Source organism: Petaurus breviceps, unplaced genomic scaffold (genome assembly GCF_028583685.1).
Source record: "Petaurus breviceps papuanus isolate PSGF00001 unplaced genomic scaffold, PetGlider_PUasm1.0 90667, whole genome shotgun sequence".
Lineage (NCBI taxonomy): Eukaryota > Metazoa > Chordata > Mammalia > Diprotodontia > Petauridae > Petaurus > Petaurus breviceps.
Genome location: NW_027187302.1, coordinates 3,253,419 through 3,269,317, shown reverse-complemented (window position 1 = coordinate 3,269,317; position 15,899 = coordinate 3,253,419). Strand labels below are relative to the sequence as shown.

Below are 15,899 nucleotides of genomic sequence, written 5' to 3'. Positions count from 1 at the left end.
AAGAATAGGTTATACCATTCAATGAGTTTGTATTTATTGAGTGCCTTCTACATGCAAAGACAAAGTCCAGAACATGAAGATGTAAAAGACCCAACTTGGTTCCTATTCACAGGGAATTTTATCTAGTTGAAACTCATTCATTTATTTTATTTTATTTTTTTGCTTTTTTGGAGGGCAGTTGGGGTTAAGTAACTTGCCCAAAGTCACATGGCTAGTAAGTTTGTCAAGTGTCTCAGGTCAGATTTGAACTTGAGTCCTCCTGACTCCAGGGCCAGTGCTCTATTCACTGTGTCACCTAACCCCCTAACATTCATTTATACAACTTGTTAATATAAAAAAAAAATACTGCTTCACAATATGTGAAATTTGTAGACTCTGAAGTTAAATGACTTGACCATGGTTATGTATCCAGTAAGTATCTGAAGTGAGGTTGAAATCCATATCTCCTGATGACTGTTTCTTAACTTATTTCCTTCTTAGTTAAAGAGGAAAGATGCCTACACAGGAAAAAGTAACCATTAGTGCAAGAAAGTATACTTAGTGGGGATGGCTAGGTGGTACAGTGAATAGAGCACTGGCCCTGGAGTCAGGAGGACCTAAGTTCAAATCCAGCCTAACACACTTACAAGACGGGTGACTTTGGGCAAGTCACTTAACCCCAATTGCCCTCCAAAAGGCAAAAAAAAAAAGAAGTATGCTTAGTGAAGGACTATAGTCATAGAACAGGAATTGAAAGAATATCCTCAGAGGCCAATCTAGTTCAAATCCATCTATTTTACAGATGAATAAATTGAAGTCCACTGAGGTCCAATTAAGTTTTAACACTTATCTACGGTCACAGAGTTGGCAGGAATAATTTGAACCCAGATCCTCTGACATAAAGAGCCGGTGCTCTTTATGCTCTGTGTGACACCATGTTAAGATCACAAATCTAGAGCTGGAGGAATATCAGAGGCCCCTAGTCAAACCCTCTTTTATAGTAATTAGTAGCACTCACCTCTCTGTTACAGTGGATCTAAAAATTCTTGTAAATCATTTGGAATATTTTTGTTTTTTTTTTTGCAGGGGGGAAGGCAGGGCAATTGGGGTTAAGGGACTTGCCCAAGGTCATGCAGCTAGTCAAGTGTCTGAGACTGCATTTGAACTCAGGTTCTCCTGACTCCAGGGCCAGTGCTCTATTCACTGCGCCACCTAGCTGGCCCTGAAATATTTCTGATAACTAGGATCCTCTCCTAATTTTATTCCTCTCATTGCTGTGTGCTAATTCATCACATATATTTTTTTTGCAACAACTACAACATGCACCATGAATTTTGTTAAGTTTGCTGAAGGAGCAAAAAGAACAGAAATACATGAAACTACAATGGTTAGGGACTGTTTCATTTTAGCAGTGTGATTTTTAACCTGTCATTTATTTTGGAGAACCTTGAATTTCAAACTGAAAAGTTTGAACTCTGGATAATAGGGAGTTTTGGAAAATATCTTATGAGGCATAAATGTAATGCAAATATATATTTTTATGAAGTGTATTTTGACCGTTTTAGTAATTGAGTGGGAAGAGACTGTAGGCCAATAATTGCATTTAGGAGGCATTGTAAGAGAAAGGATCCAGAAGATGATGGTGATAGTGGTTCTGAAAATGGAGAAGGTTGAAAGATAGTACAAAAGAATATGTTGGAGTTGATGTAGTGGATATGAGGAATAAAGAAGCAAAAAACATTTCGATGCTAGGTGACATTTGGGGGAGCAGAGCTATAACTAGGAAGAAAAAGGTTAGCTATAGTAGCAGCTATACCCAAAGTGAGGTTTTGTCTATTTTTGTCTTTGATCATATTAGGAGGGGAATGGAGAGGTACAGGCTAAGGCCTTGGAGGTGGCAGCCTTAGTTCTGTGCTTTGAAGGGTACTTTTTTATATATATATATTTTTTTTTTTTTTTTTGCTTTTTGGAGGGCAATTGGGGTTAACTTGCCCAAGGTTACACAGCTAGTTTTTTTGTGTGGGTGTTAAGTGTCTGAGGCCTGAACCGAACTCCGGTCCTCCTGACTCTGGGCCGGCACTTTACTCACTGCTCCACCTAGCCGCCCACCGAAGGGTACTTTTTACATGTTTAGTTAATAATGAAGTTCAGGCTCTGCAGCAGATCCTTAACTGTCATCATATCCAATTTTAACATTTTTTCAAAGTTTTGCACCAGTTTATTCTGTATAGGTAGGCAGAGGATAGATTCTAAACCAGTAATTAGTATTGTTCTTGTTGCTGTATGCTACACTTACTCTAATTCCCTAACTTTTATGATTATCATATTTGGAATAGCCTCACCCGATTGCTTACAGATAAAGGATGGATAAAATGTATGTTTTCTATAGTAGACGAGAAAATAAGGTTCAACAAATACACTTTCCCTTTATTGCGTTTGTATATTTTGAATATGCCACCTAAAACCTTGTTTTAAGTTTGGTACTTATCTGTCTTGTGTATGTTAGAGTATAAACTTTGCTGTTTGTGGATTATCCATAGTTTCTGGGTGTTCATGTGCATTTTAGCAGAAGGCTGAGAAAGTAAATGGGGGGGTTAGCACTATGCATCACTTGCAGATATAAAATTTGTTGAAATTTTTCTTAAGTCCAAAAACTTGGATGATTGGATTATGATTTTATTGATATGAAGCCCTAATGTGTCCTGCATAATGCTCCCTCTACAATATTTTCATTGCAGAGCCTTATTGATCCCACATAGGTTTAATCATACTCTTTTGTGATAATGGTATTAAAATCACTAAATGAGAGTCAGGAGATCCAAATTTGTCTTGGCCTTGGCCTTTGTGACTTTGAGCAAGTTTCTTTTGACAACAGTTTTCTCACTGAAATGAGAAGTTTGGAATAAGTGACCATGATCTCTAGTTCCTGTCAGCTCTAGAATTTTATAAGCCCATGACCTAAATACTATTTATGTAGAATTTTACTATCTTTGCTTTATTTGCTATGAAATTATAGGGCTGATAGGGATCTTAAGTCATGTCACATTCTTCAGCAATATGCAAGTCTAGTACATAAAGAAAACCCTAGAAACTTGTTAGTGAAGTTGGCTTTTCATAGGTGTAATGAGAACACAGGTCTTACATGACTACATATGAAAAATAGACTTGGAGAGGTATATAGAGAGTCAACTATGCCAAGTTAGGGCAAGTTGCTTTTTCAAGCATTGCATAGGTCTTGAATTTATGCTTAAAAATTAGAAATGGATGTAAAATCTGAGCAAAAGAAGCCTATAAATATGAAGTAGTACAGACATTTTATTAGCATCAGAGTTTTTATTAGCATTACATCAATAAGCTGCTTTAATTAGTTTGAAGCAAAGAAACATAGATCTGTTGGTCCTTAATTTCTTTATATTTACCTGAACATAGGTAATAGTATTTCGGGAAGAGCTTTCTGTAGTGAGGAACCAGTATGCAAAATGATTATTAGTATTGCTGCTGATACAAAGAGGATATTTTGCCCTGGTTCTTCCACATCTAGATAAGTAATCTATAAGATTTCTCCCTTCCATTCTATAATGGACCCTTAGTTTGTAGGTGTTACCAATACAGTATAGAATACTTCTATAGCATAGAAATTGCTTCCTATTTAGGGGTATAATAGAGCACCATGGGTAGAGTCAGGAAGAACTCCCCCCCCCCCCCTTTTTTTTTTTTTTTTGGCTTTTTGGACAGGGGAGGGCAGGGCAATTGAGGTTAAGTCTTAAGTCTGAGGGCAAATTTGAACTGAGGTCCTTCTGACTCCAGGGCTGGTACTCTATTTACTGCGCCACCTAGCTGCCCCATGGAAGACATGTTTTTCTGAGTTCAAATTTCACCTCAGATACTATTAGCTGTGGGACCCTGGACAAGTCACTTGGTCCTATTTACCACAGTTTCCTCATCTGTAAAACGAACTGGAGAAGGAAATGGCATACCACATTAAATTCTTTGCCAAGAAAACCACAAAATGGAGTCATGAATAGTCTGACAACTGAAATGGCTTGACAACAACAGTGACCTTTAGTCTGTCTTTTCTGTGTCTCTAGGCTGTGGAGCTTGAACTGTATATTTTGAGTTGCCTGGTATAGATTGAGCATTATATTACAGCTGCCTTCCCTCCCCTCCACCCCGTCACTTTTTTACCACTGCCTTTGTAAAATTGAGGAAAGTATGAAATTCTGTTTGAGGGTGGGAAATATATTTGTTAGCCATGACATTTTGAAGTACAGGGAGAAAGAAGGGGTTAGAATTAATTAGTCTGCTGCATCTTTTTTGGGGTACAGGTTGACAGAAGTAATTTATCTCATCCTTCTCTCTCTCCCCCCCCCCCCCTTTGCTGTTTTACTGCCTTAGGAAGGAACCGTGCTCAATAACATAAACTAGTAAACTGGTTAGATCTAGTAGCAGGAGTTGGTGGGGAGCATAGAGATGTGGTGGTTGCTAAATCCACTTTTATACATTGAAAATGGACTGTTCTAGGCAAATTTTGTACGTAATGTATTAGTTTTACAAGACAATTTACACTACTTCCCATAATGAATTCATATAATTTGTGAATTGCTTTGTGTATCTTCTATAGGTATGTAAAAATTTCATAGCTATTTTATTACAAGCTTGAGGCCAGAGTCCCATTTGTAACTTTTACATAGTTCCATATGCATAGGGCATTTATTACTTTATTTGCATATTTTAGTTCATGAGACTGTTAGATAGAAAATCTGATGAATTATATAGAACTTGTGATAAAGATTTAGTGTTAGATAAATGATCTAGAGATAAGTAACTCTTGAGTTAATATAAAAAATTTATTTGCTTCCAGTATAATAATCATGAAATTCGCTCTGGAAAACACATTGGCGTTTGCATCTCAGTTGCAAATAATAGACTTTTTGTTGGGTCTATTCCCAAGAGTAAAACAAAGGAGCAGATTCTTGAAGAATTTAGCAAAGTAACAGGTAAGTTGAACATAGAGAGTGAACCTGTTGTATTATTGGAAGTTGTTTTTTTGAGTGGGGATAAATTTTGTTTTTAGGCATTTGTAAAAATTAACTACACTTATTCTAATGTGTTCAATTCTGTTTTTTATTAACTATAAGTATTACTTAAAATAAGAGTCCAACTTTAAAACAAGAGAACCTCAGAGATTGTGGGATGACCAAAAACTAATTCCTTTAAATCAGAATTACTAGATGGCAGTCTATCTTTGAATTTTTGTCATATCCGAGTAACTTAAATTTGGTTTTTACATTGTGCATTATCAGTTGGAGAAAGAGTTTTCAAAGAAACAGCTGTCAAGTCTGTCTAATTCTAATAACTTATTAATAATTGGAAATACATGGCAAATTCTATTATAGCAACTGCCCAATTAAACAGTCCTAAATTTACTTTGAAACTAGTCTATCTTTGGCTTGGACTAGGAAAATAATTTCTTTTGTCTGTTTTTAATGTTTTAATTGTGGTCTATTTGTGTTTCTCTTATATTGCCAATTGTTGTCTTAAGACAGTTGTGTAAATAAACAGTAATCCTAATTGAACTCAACAACATGCCTAACAAAAACACCATTGCATTTCAGTTTATTTTTCTTTATGATTTGTGTTTTGGGGAGAATTCTCAATTTGTTTAGGTAAATTCACTGGAATCGTGCTCCAACGATTCTGTTCATTTTTTAAAATCTTAATGTAAGACTAGACTAAAACAAGTTACCAAATTTTTTTTTGTTTTGATATTTAATTACATCCTAGGTAAAAGTCTTTTAGTTCTTTTCATTTTATTTGTTCAGTTTGTTAAACAGGGTGGTTGTTTAATTTCAGAGGGCCTTACAGATGTCATTTTGTACCACCAACCGGATGATAAGAAAAAGAACAGAGGTTTTTGTTTCCTTGAGTATGAAGATCACAAAACTGCTGCTCAGGCCAGGCGTAGGTTAATGAGTGGCAAAGTGAAAGTCTGGGGAAATGTGGGTACAGTCGAATGGGCTGACCCTATAGAAGATCCAGATCCTGAAGTCATGGCAAAGGTAATGATTGAGAAAATATTGACTATGTTCAGTAGTGGTTTAAAATACAAAATATCATTTTTAAAGAAATTTTATTCAAATGGGAAGCTTGTCTTATAAAAAGAACTGATGTAATGATTGGAACAATTCTAATAGAATTTGGAGGATCTTTGGCAGCTAGATGGTACATTGGATAGAATACTGAACCCTGGGATAAGGAAGAACTGAGGATTCTACGTTAGACACTTAATTGTTCTCTATGAAGATAGTCAGTACACCCTCTATCTCAGTTTCCTCATCTGTAAAAAGGGGCTAATAATAGCACTTATTTTCCAGGGTTGTTGGGAGGATGAGATATTTGTAAACCATTCTTGGAAACTGTAAGTGCTATAAAGGCTCTCTATTATTATTTTACACATTTCACATTTATCAAAGGATAAAAAAAGCAAGTTGGAATCTTGATAAAATTCTTTGTGCAAAACACTTTTTTTGGCAGTCGGGGGTGGGTTTGACTTCTGAGAGCCAGGGGAAGACTTTTTTTTTAACTGAAAGGTACTAACTGAACTTATGTTTTTGCCAAGTCAGCTCATACAAGTATAAAGTATACACAAAGTATTATATAATTAATTGTAGACCGCAAAATTTCTTTCCCCAAAATTTGTTTTTTTACAGGGAAATGGAGGAATTCTTTTATTATAAAGAATTTTCCTAAATCTGGATTTCTATATTATAGGAAAATGATTACTAAGAAAAAGTTATAGTATGAGCACATACTGGTAATGGGACCACAAATATAATATAAATGAAAGGTTTGAAGTCTTAGGAATTTTTGATGTACATTTAGCCCATATGGTAAAGGATCTTGCAGTGTGAAATTGTGCTAGCAGCAGGAGCGGCTGAATCTTGGCATGTGTGTGATGATGGCACCAAACTCAATTGTTTGTTAGATTAAAGTCCCATGCCTAAAAATAGTGAGTGCTTGTTCTGGCCCCAGCTGAGCTGTGGCAGTTGAACAAGATTTAGCTATTATTAGTTATACTGCTTCAGAAATTGGTTGAGGCTTGCTATAAGAGCAAACACCTCTCAAGAGTCAACATTAATGCTAGTAGTTCAATTTTAAGTTTGGTCATCCGAGAAATTTCCTTTATTAAATGTGGTGGACTTATGTATAGTCTACCCTTGACCTAAGTTCTGATGAATCAGAGGCATGTTGCTAGGAATGTGATAGCATTTGATAGCTCTCTTTTGGAGTGGGATTGTGAATCTTAAGATATTTTACATTTATAGTATAGATAAACATATATTGGTTATCAAAGGAAGAGAATTCAAGGATCATCTAGATTAATCCCTTCATTTTACAGTTGAGAAAACAGGCCCAGGAAAGTTGTGCATTTTGCCCAAGTTTACACCCATAGGAAGTTTCACAGACTGGATCTGTACCTAGATTCTCCAACTTGAGAGAACCATTGCTTTTCTCATTATCCCCTTGCAGTTTTACTAGTCTACTAGTCTTCGTTTTCTTCATTGTGTTGGTAGTCAGTTAAAGAAGTTAAAGATTAGGAGATAATTTAACTGTTTCAATAATGGCTTATTCAACTAATCAGAATTTTTCCATGGAAAATTTCTCATATGTTGTGAATGGTTTCCATTGATCAGTATGCTCATACTTTTAACCTTAATTTTGGTGATGAAATCAATCTTGAAGTCAACATTTCATAACTTCATTTTGACCTTTTCATTGAATATTACTAAAAAGTTGTAATGATATCTTTTATAGCAATAACATTTCCCAGTGATGCCTTACTAAATAAGAATGGCTTATTTTAACGGTATAATAAAAGCAATTGAACATGTCTGACAGTGTATATATCTCATTATGCACCTATAGTCTATTACCTCTCTATTGAGGGGAAAGGTGATATCCTTCATTGTCAGAATATTGCAGGTATGATCAGCCAGTGCATTGGTAAAATTTGGGATGGCTTTCATTGGTGTTTTCCTTTTAGATTATCCTGTGTAAATTGTTTTGATTCTCTTCTCTCTGCATCTGATTGTACAAGAGATCTCAAGTTTCTTTGTATACAAAGGGCTAGGGAACTTTAGAAACCTATTAAGTGAGTTTAATTTCTCTGGTAATCACTAACAGTTAAACTACCAAAGCAACATGATCCATAAATGTGTTATGATCCAGTAACATTCCATTGAATTAATATAAAACAATGGCTCAGCTATTCAGTGGTCACTCATTTTCTACCACAAAAATGCTTCTGAGAATTTTTGTAGTTATATTATAAGGCCATACCAAAAGATCCTAGTATACTTTCTGAGGTGAGAAAAATGCCAATGCTTTTTCTAGAAACTTTTTAATAATATTAACCTGTACACCTTATTTTTATTGGTTTAACAGAGTTGGAGTGTTAGTTATTCAGAATATAACTTCATTCTCATAGGGAATACATGATAGAAACATTTTATACTTCAAAAATTTTGGAAATATAGCACTTTGAAAATCTCTTTATTTTTTTCTAATTTCAGGTGAAGGTTCTATTTGTACGCAACCTTGCCAATACTGTAACAGAAGAGATTTTAGAAAAAGCCTTTAGTCAGTTTGGGAAACTGGAACGAGTGAAGAAACTAAAGGATTATGCATTCATTCATTTTGATGAGAGAGATGGTGCTGTAAAGGTAATAAACAAGTAGGAATTGATAGTGAATAACTAAATAATCTTGAGTAATTAAACAAAGACATTTAAGATTATGAATTACCTAACCTAAATTTAGAGACCTTGGAGATTGCTGATGAAACTAAAAACTTAAGAGAGGTGAAATACCTTGACTGAGATTATTAGACTAGAACTGGGCCTAGATGGCCAGTTACTTGATTGTAAATTTAAAAAAAAATTCTTTGGCTTTATACAGAACCAGATTTGCTGATCCCACGTAAAGAATTCTTGTTTTAGACTATCTCCAAAGGATTGCCAGGACCTCTAAAGTTCTGTAATAAACTCTGTTGAATTGAAAATTACTTACCATTGATCTAACACCTCATATTTTTAGGCAATGGAAGAAATGAATGGCAAAGACTTAGAAGGAGAAAATATTGAAATTGTTTTTGCTAAGCCACCAGATCAAAAAAGGAAAGAACGAAAGGCTCAGAGGCAAGCAGCTAAAAATCAAATGTAAGTATAAATATATATGAATTTTGTTAGGTATGATTGAAAAGTTTTCAGCAAATTTTATTGTCCTAACAGCTTTGCATTTTTTATTGTATGATGTATACTTTAAAAATTTCTCTTTCTAATGAAGCTTACATTATGTGAACATAGTTGCAGCAAGCCCAACAATCATTTTAAGAGTTAGTAGGAGTTAGTCACATCTTTCTTTCAAATAAAGACAAACTTAATTTTAATCTCTTTGCAAATGTGAATTTACGTAGAATATAAGATTCAATTTCCAGATGTTTGTCTCATGTATTCCTTAGCACTTACCAATTATCAATAGTATAGGCATTTTAAAAGAATTATAGTTAGAGGGCAAAAGCTTTTGAGTGCCATGGAGATTAAGGGCCACCAGAACTCTTTACTGAAAAATTGCTTGCTACTAGTACATAGTTTTAAATAAGTATTTTTACATATAACTCAACCTAGGCTTTTTTTCCCCCCAATGAATCAGTAATCATTTATTAAGCATCTGCTATGTGCCAGGCGCTGTGCTAAGTGCTAGGGATAGAAATAGTCAAAAGACAAGTCCTTTCTGTGGAGGAGCTTACAATCTTTAGTTATACTGAAGAGAATTTTTTCATTCTTTGTATTTATATCCTTATTGATTAGCTCATTATAGTTTATTAATAAAGTGAAAATTCTTTTAAATGAATAACTGACATTTATACTGTTTTAGTATTTGCAAAGCACTTTATTTTCTCATTTGATCTTTGATGAAAGTAAAAAGCTTTATTTTATAGATGAGTAAACTGGAACTTAAAGAGGTTAAGTGACTTGCCGTTTGAAGCATTTATCAAAGAGGCAGTATTTGAACACATTTCCCTCTGACTTCAAATCTAGCACATTTTTTGCAATACCATACTCAGTCCGTGAAATTAAATTCATAGCTGTTTTTCAACTATTAAGTATAACATCTATGCATAATCAAGTAAGAATAATACTTTTATCCAGCTATGTCTCTGCAGTTCTGCAAATATTTAAGGTTTGTTGTCATAGTATATATAGTGCTATACTAGCTCAAATTTTAGGCTAAGACTTTGTGTAATACCTAGAAATGTTTAAAATGGGAATAACAATTACGTTAAGTAGGGGAAGTAATACATACTCTGTTTTGTACTATATATAATGTTAGTACTATCGTGTGTGTTAGAACATAACTTAAGCAGTTGTCCAGCTTAACCATATGTAATGTCTTAAAGGACCAGGACGTGGTGTTTAGGCTTTTGTATCTTTAAAAATTTTTTTTTCCAAACTGAAGTATTTCAGGGGTATACCTGAAGGTTCTTGATATTTGTAGCCAATTAGATTAGGTAAATTATTAGGTAAAGATAATCATACAAATTAGGAATTAGGACTTTAAAATTTTGAACTTGCTCAAAAATAATTAAGAATTTTCATTTAAAAATTTATTATGATTAGTATTAGACTTGGGTACCTACTCTTGTCAAGTATTCACCCTCATTTTGTACATTAAACCTGCTAAAGAAATCTTAAAGGAGTTGGTTTTTTTTTTTTTTTTTGGCCAAAGTGGTTATTAGCCTTTTAATTTCATTTACTTGATTTTTCTTTGAGGTAAAGTTTATTTGTTTCATTGTGTTCAGCAGAAATCTGTTAAGAGGTTAGGTCATGATCAAAAATTAAACATGATTAGAATGTCTACCCAGTATAACATAGTTTCTTCAGTTTTTTTATTTTCTTGGATGGGAATGATTGCAGAGACTTGAATACATCACATTTCTTGTAATTGTCTTTTCTTTTTATATATACATATGTGTTCAGGAAGCTTTTAGCGAGAATTAAAAATTTTATAACCAATTTACCACATTAATAGCATGTATGGGGTAGGCTTGGTTGGCTGAAGTTATGACTGTTAATTTTCGAATCTCCCATCAGGTTAATGGATGAGGCATTCATTTTCTGTCCTATAATCCCTTTAAAATTTCTACTAATGAACATTGAAAAGTCTCATGATCTGACAAGTAACTGGAAATCAAATACTTGGCAGTTGTTGGAAGGTTGGGGAAAGAGGTGTGGGGAAATACAGGGTATAGTTCATAATCCAAATCACTCAGCTGAAAGGTGGTAATTTAAATCATTTCTAATTAAAGTGTTCAACTTGAAGTAGCATTTCTAGAAATATACATTAATGTAAGTCAAATGTTAAGTAAAATGGAGGTTGACTTATTGTACAATCCTGAGTATTAGTTGTTATGATTTTATGTTAAACTGCTTAACTCTTTGGGAGAGAAAGGACAGTGTTTGGCTGATATTTCTGGTGGTTCTTACCCTCCTTTTCACTCTTCATAGTTCCTTTATCTACCTGGATCCATGATAAATTTACAAGAGATCCTAAGTTATTGGGGGCTGATGAGGTGGTGTAAAAGAATGGCAATTATCTTGTAATGATAGATATGAAATGTTGAATTAAAAGTTGCCTCAAAATGAAGAAACTTCTTTGCTGTCAGTTTTTTCTGTTCTATACAGTCTGCCAGCTTAATTTTCCTAAAACATCACTTTCATGTTAGTCCTTTTCTAGAAACCTTTTTTTGTTTTGTTTTTTTGGAGGGCAATTGGGGTTAAGCGACTTGGCCCAAGGTCACATGGCTAGTTTTTGTGTTAAGTGTCTGAGGCCGGATTTGAACTCAGGTCCTCCTGACTCCACGGCTCTAGCTGCCTCTTTTCTAGAAACTTTTTTTTTTTTTAAAGCCATTGGGGTTAAGTAACTTGCTCAAGGTTACATGGCCAGTTATTTCTGGGTGTGGGGCAAGTGTTAGAGCCCTGATTCGATCCCAGGTCATCCCACTCTGGGGCTGGTGCTGTTCATCACTGAGCCACCTGGCCGCCCCTCTAGAAACTTTTAAAGGATCAATTTCATGTTCCTTAGCCTGGAATTCAAGGCCCTACACAATCATCCCGACCTGTATTTTCAGTCCTATTTCCTACAGCTTGAATAGCTTAGTTTCCAGCCAAACAAATCCTCTTATGGTTCTTGAACACTCTTTTTCAGCTTGTGCTTGAGAAATATTTCTGTTGCTTATAATGCCCTTCTTTCTGCCTATTTACATCTAAACCATTGTCCCTTCCTTTGAGACTTTCTAGGGACCCCTCTGTACCCCAGCAAGATTTCACCTTCATCTAGAACTCCTCATATAGGGAAATAGTCTGCTATGTAGATATTCAAAACTGCCCTGTCAAGATGAATTGAAGAAACTTAAACATCTAGAAAAGGAGCTTGGTATGTGGGGTGAGAAAAATGATAGTTATCAGTATTTAAATGAGTTCGAAAAAGAGATCAGACTTGTTTTCTTAAGCTCCAGAGGGCAAAACCCTGAGGACAATGAGTAGAGGTCAGAAGGCCCTGTTTAGAGTTTAAAGTCTGAATAAGGGAAACTTAACAATAAAAGTAGTCACACGTGTTATAGAGCGGGTTTTTATTAAGGTATAGGTCAGGCCAGATGGCCTTTTATATCTCTTCAGATTCTGAGATTATAAGATAGTATGATTCTATTCAGGAGTGGAATTGCTACCTTGGTAATAAGTTCCCTGTTATTGGAAGTCTTTAAGCATAGCACAGATGCCCACTTTGTATATTCTTGCCTATATATGGGTTTGGCTTTTTTTTTTTTTTTTTTTTTTGCTTTTTCGGAGGGGCAAGGCAGGGCAATTGGGGTTAAGTGACTTGCCCAAGGCCACATGGCTAGTAAGTGTTAAGTGTCTGAGGCCAGAATTGAACTGAGGTCCTCCTAACTCCAGGGTCGGTGCTGTGCCACCTACCTGCCCTGATAAAGTTACTTCTTCAAGTTTCTTCCAACTATGGGATTTTCAAACTGGTATGTAACTCATATCAGTATTAATGACTCTCCTAATGGTTTTATATACCTGAATGTAGTTCTTTGAAAAAAAAGAGACAAAGATCAGTCACTAATCTTTAGTGAATATGAACTGGGATCAAGGAAGCAGTAGTGGTTACTTTACATTATCGAAATGAATTGAGAAAAACAATTGGGGAATGGAAATGAAGATAGGAAAGTAACTTTTAAAAAAGGCTCATTTAGTGTTTAATTTATATTTAAGTATATAATTCCACAAGCAGGCAAAATTATTTTGTTGTAGTGAAATTTTATTATTGGTACATAGTTAAAAAATCTTTTTGCTAGAGAGATTCTCCTAAGGAAAGATAAAAGGCCTGAATATAATGAATTAGCCTGGGGGGGAAGGGTGGGAGGGTGGGGAAAGAAGAAAAGCTTATTAAATCCTACAGGAAAAAATGAATGTCAAATAATTATAGACAATCTCCACCCCCATCCTCCAGGTAAAACCAAGAGCATTCTTCCCCCTCCCCAACCCCCAACCAAGCCAAAAAAAAATTAATAGTATTTCACTGCATTAGGCTTCTGGGCCTTTTTGTTGTTCTAGTGGGTGATTTAGGAACTTAGTTGTAATATATTTTGAGTTGGGGGAAGGGGAAATAATTACTGATTGACTAGAAGTCAGAGTTGTGAGCATAAGTTATCACACAGTTCACCTTTGCTTTCTTAGAATTCTTATCCTGTAATTCAGGCAGCAGCACTATGTTGTCAGAGTTAACAGTAGGATTATCTTGGGCCTTGATAAAGCGCTTACTACACAAGATATAAAACCATTCACTAATGGTTTTTCTATATTGGGATAATGCATTTTGCCTTTTTTTAGACTTTTTTATCCTAAACTAACCTTAGTTTCTTTTACTTTATATCTTGGTTATAGAATACAGTAGAGTTTGGTTGTTCTGTTACTAGTAAGAAAAGGTAATAATATAATTACTAGGAAGACAGGAGAAGTAGCATTCAGTAGATTTTTTAATACTCTAATTCTTATAGTTCTCTATATTTAGCTCTAAAAACAATTGATTAAGGATGTAAAGTTCATGGGGTTGATTGCTAAGCAAATAATTGGGAAGACTTTCTAGCAGTTTTAGTTATTTCTGTGTATCTTTAATTACTCCTGACAAGGGAATCAGGAAAGAATGAAATTCTTTTGCTTATGATGATGGTTGTATTTACACCTTCCTGAAGGTAATTCACTAAAAGTTAGTTACTGATTTCCAGTGACTCATATAACTTTGAGAACTGGGAGAAACCATATATATTTAGTATAATCACCTTTTTGCAGTGGGGAAACACAGTGAAGCTCAAAAAGGTTTTGAGTATGGTGAGTGGCATACCATCAGACAAAGCCTAAGAAGTGGGTGTTTTTTCTTAAAAAAAGGAACACTTTTCTTTCAGGGAATTCCTTAGAGTTTGAGGAGGAAGGCTGCCTTTTAAGTAGCATGAAATTTAGGTGCTTAGGTTAGGAAACTTGTAGGGCAAATTCACACCAAAACAGTATTTATCTTAGTATATTTGGTGGTGTTTATTAAGTATTAGATAATGAGGCAGTGCAGCATAGCATGGTGGATTTAAAATCAGTCTCTTGGAGTGAGGAAGAAATGAGTGGGAATTAATTGTTCATGTGACTTAATGATTCTTGTGATCCTGGGCTAGTCACTTATCCTCTCAATATCCCAGGCTAATTTCTAGGTTTTAAGAACTATTGCTAAAATCTGCATGGGGTAGGCATTTTAAGTGACTCAAAGGCCAGAAAAGAAAGATCAAAATGGAAAAGGAAGAGATTTTAAGTGACATGCCCATGACACAGATGCAGTAAGGATAGCATAGCTAGGGTTTCAAACCAGGTACTCTCCTTTTTTCTACTATACCAGAGAATCTGTTAAATTTCCACCAGTCCCGTTTAAATATTTTTATTAAGTAAGACAAAAAAGTCCTGATTTTCTGTTGTGGCACAGTTTAGCCTCATTTCCCTGTTTATTTGGAACTGAATTAGAAGGGTTTTGTTAAATCAATCACACAGCAGAGTCCTGTGGTTTTTATTATAAAAGGTAGCATAACTAGACCAACAGATGACCTGGACCATCTTTGCTACCAAGAGTTGTATAACTTAAGTCATTTAATTATGAGTTGCGATTTTCTCATCTACAAAACTGATGAAATATCTACAATTGCTTACTTCACTAGGTTGTTCAAGACCAGATAAGGTGACTGAGTTTTTATACATTTAAATTGTTGATAGTACTACAAAGATTATGGGACCCATTTCACTTATTGCCTGGAAAACAAAGCTTCAGTACTTTGCCTTGTATATGCCTACCATGAATTAAGTATCTTGAAGTAAACAGTTTGTTGTGGTGACATACTCTCCTAACTCTTGGTACATATCTACTTGTATCCTAACTCTTGGTACATATCTACTTGTACTTTAAATTACTTTCCACTTACCTTACTTAAAGGTATGTATAGGGACCTTCTCTCTTTCAAGCCTAATGAGAAGTGTTAGGGATTGTGCCATGTATGTTATTTGAAAAGTTTCTGATGTTTCCCATCAGCTTTATTAAGGGTATACAAAAAAGAACTGATGTGCCAAACACTGTGCTAAGCACTGGGTATACAAATAGAAAAGTGAAGCAACCTCTTTTCTCAAAAGAGATCTCATTTTAATTTGGAGAAACAACACATAGAGGGTCCATCTGCAGTTTGGAAATACCTGAAAGGCCCAAGATATTGATAAGTCCTGAGTTTATCATAAGGCTTGTAGTTGGGTAACTCATTGTTCATCCAAAACTTAC

The 15,899-nt window shown here is 34.9% G+C and overlaps 1 protein-coding gene across 8 annotated transcripts in view; it reads left to right on the top strand.

The window, feature by feature from the left end:
* SYNCRIP (synaptotagmin binding cytoplasmic RNA interacting protein) overlaps positions 1-15,899 on the top strand; it is a 33,412-nt gene that overhangs the window by 10,657 nt on the left and 6,856 nt on the right. For all 8 annotated transcript variants that reach the window (XM_069065093.1, XM_069065092.1, XM_069065096.1 and 5 more), the window contains exons 7-10: positions 4,841-4,976; positions 5,833-6,038; positions 8,553-8,702; positions 9,075-9,196. In XM_069065093.1, coding sequence (XP_068921194.1) covers positions 4,841-4,976; positions 5,833-6,038; positions 8,553-8,702; positions 9,075-9,196 — 614 coding nt within the window. The remainder of the gene's footprint in view (positions 1-4,840; positions 4,977-5,832; positions 6,039-8,552; positions 8,703-9,074; positions 9,197-15,899) is intronic.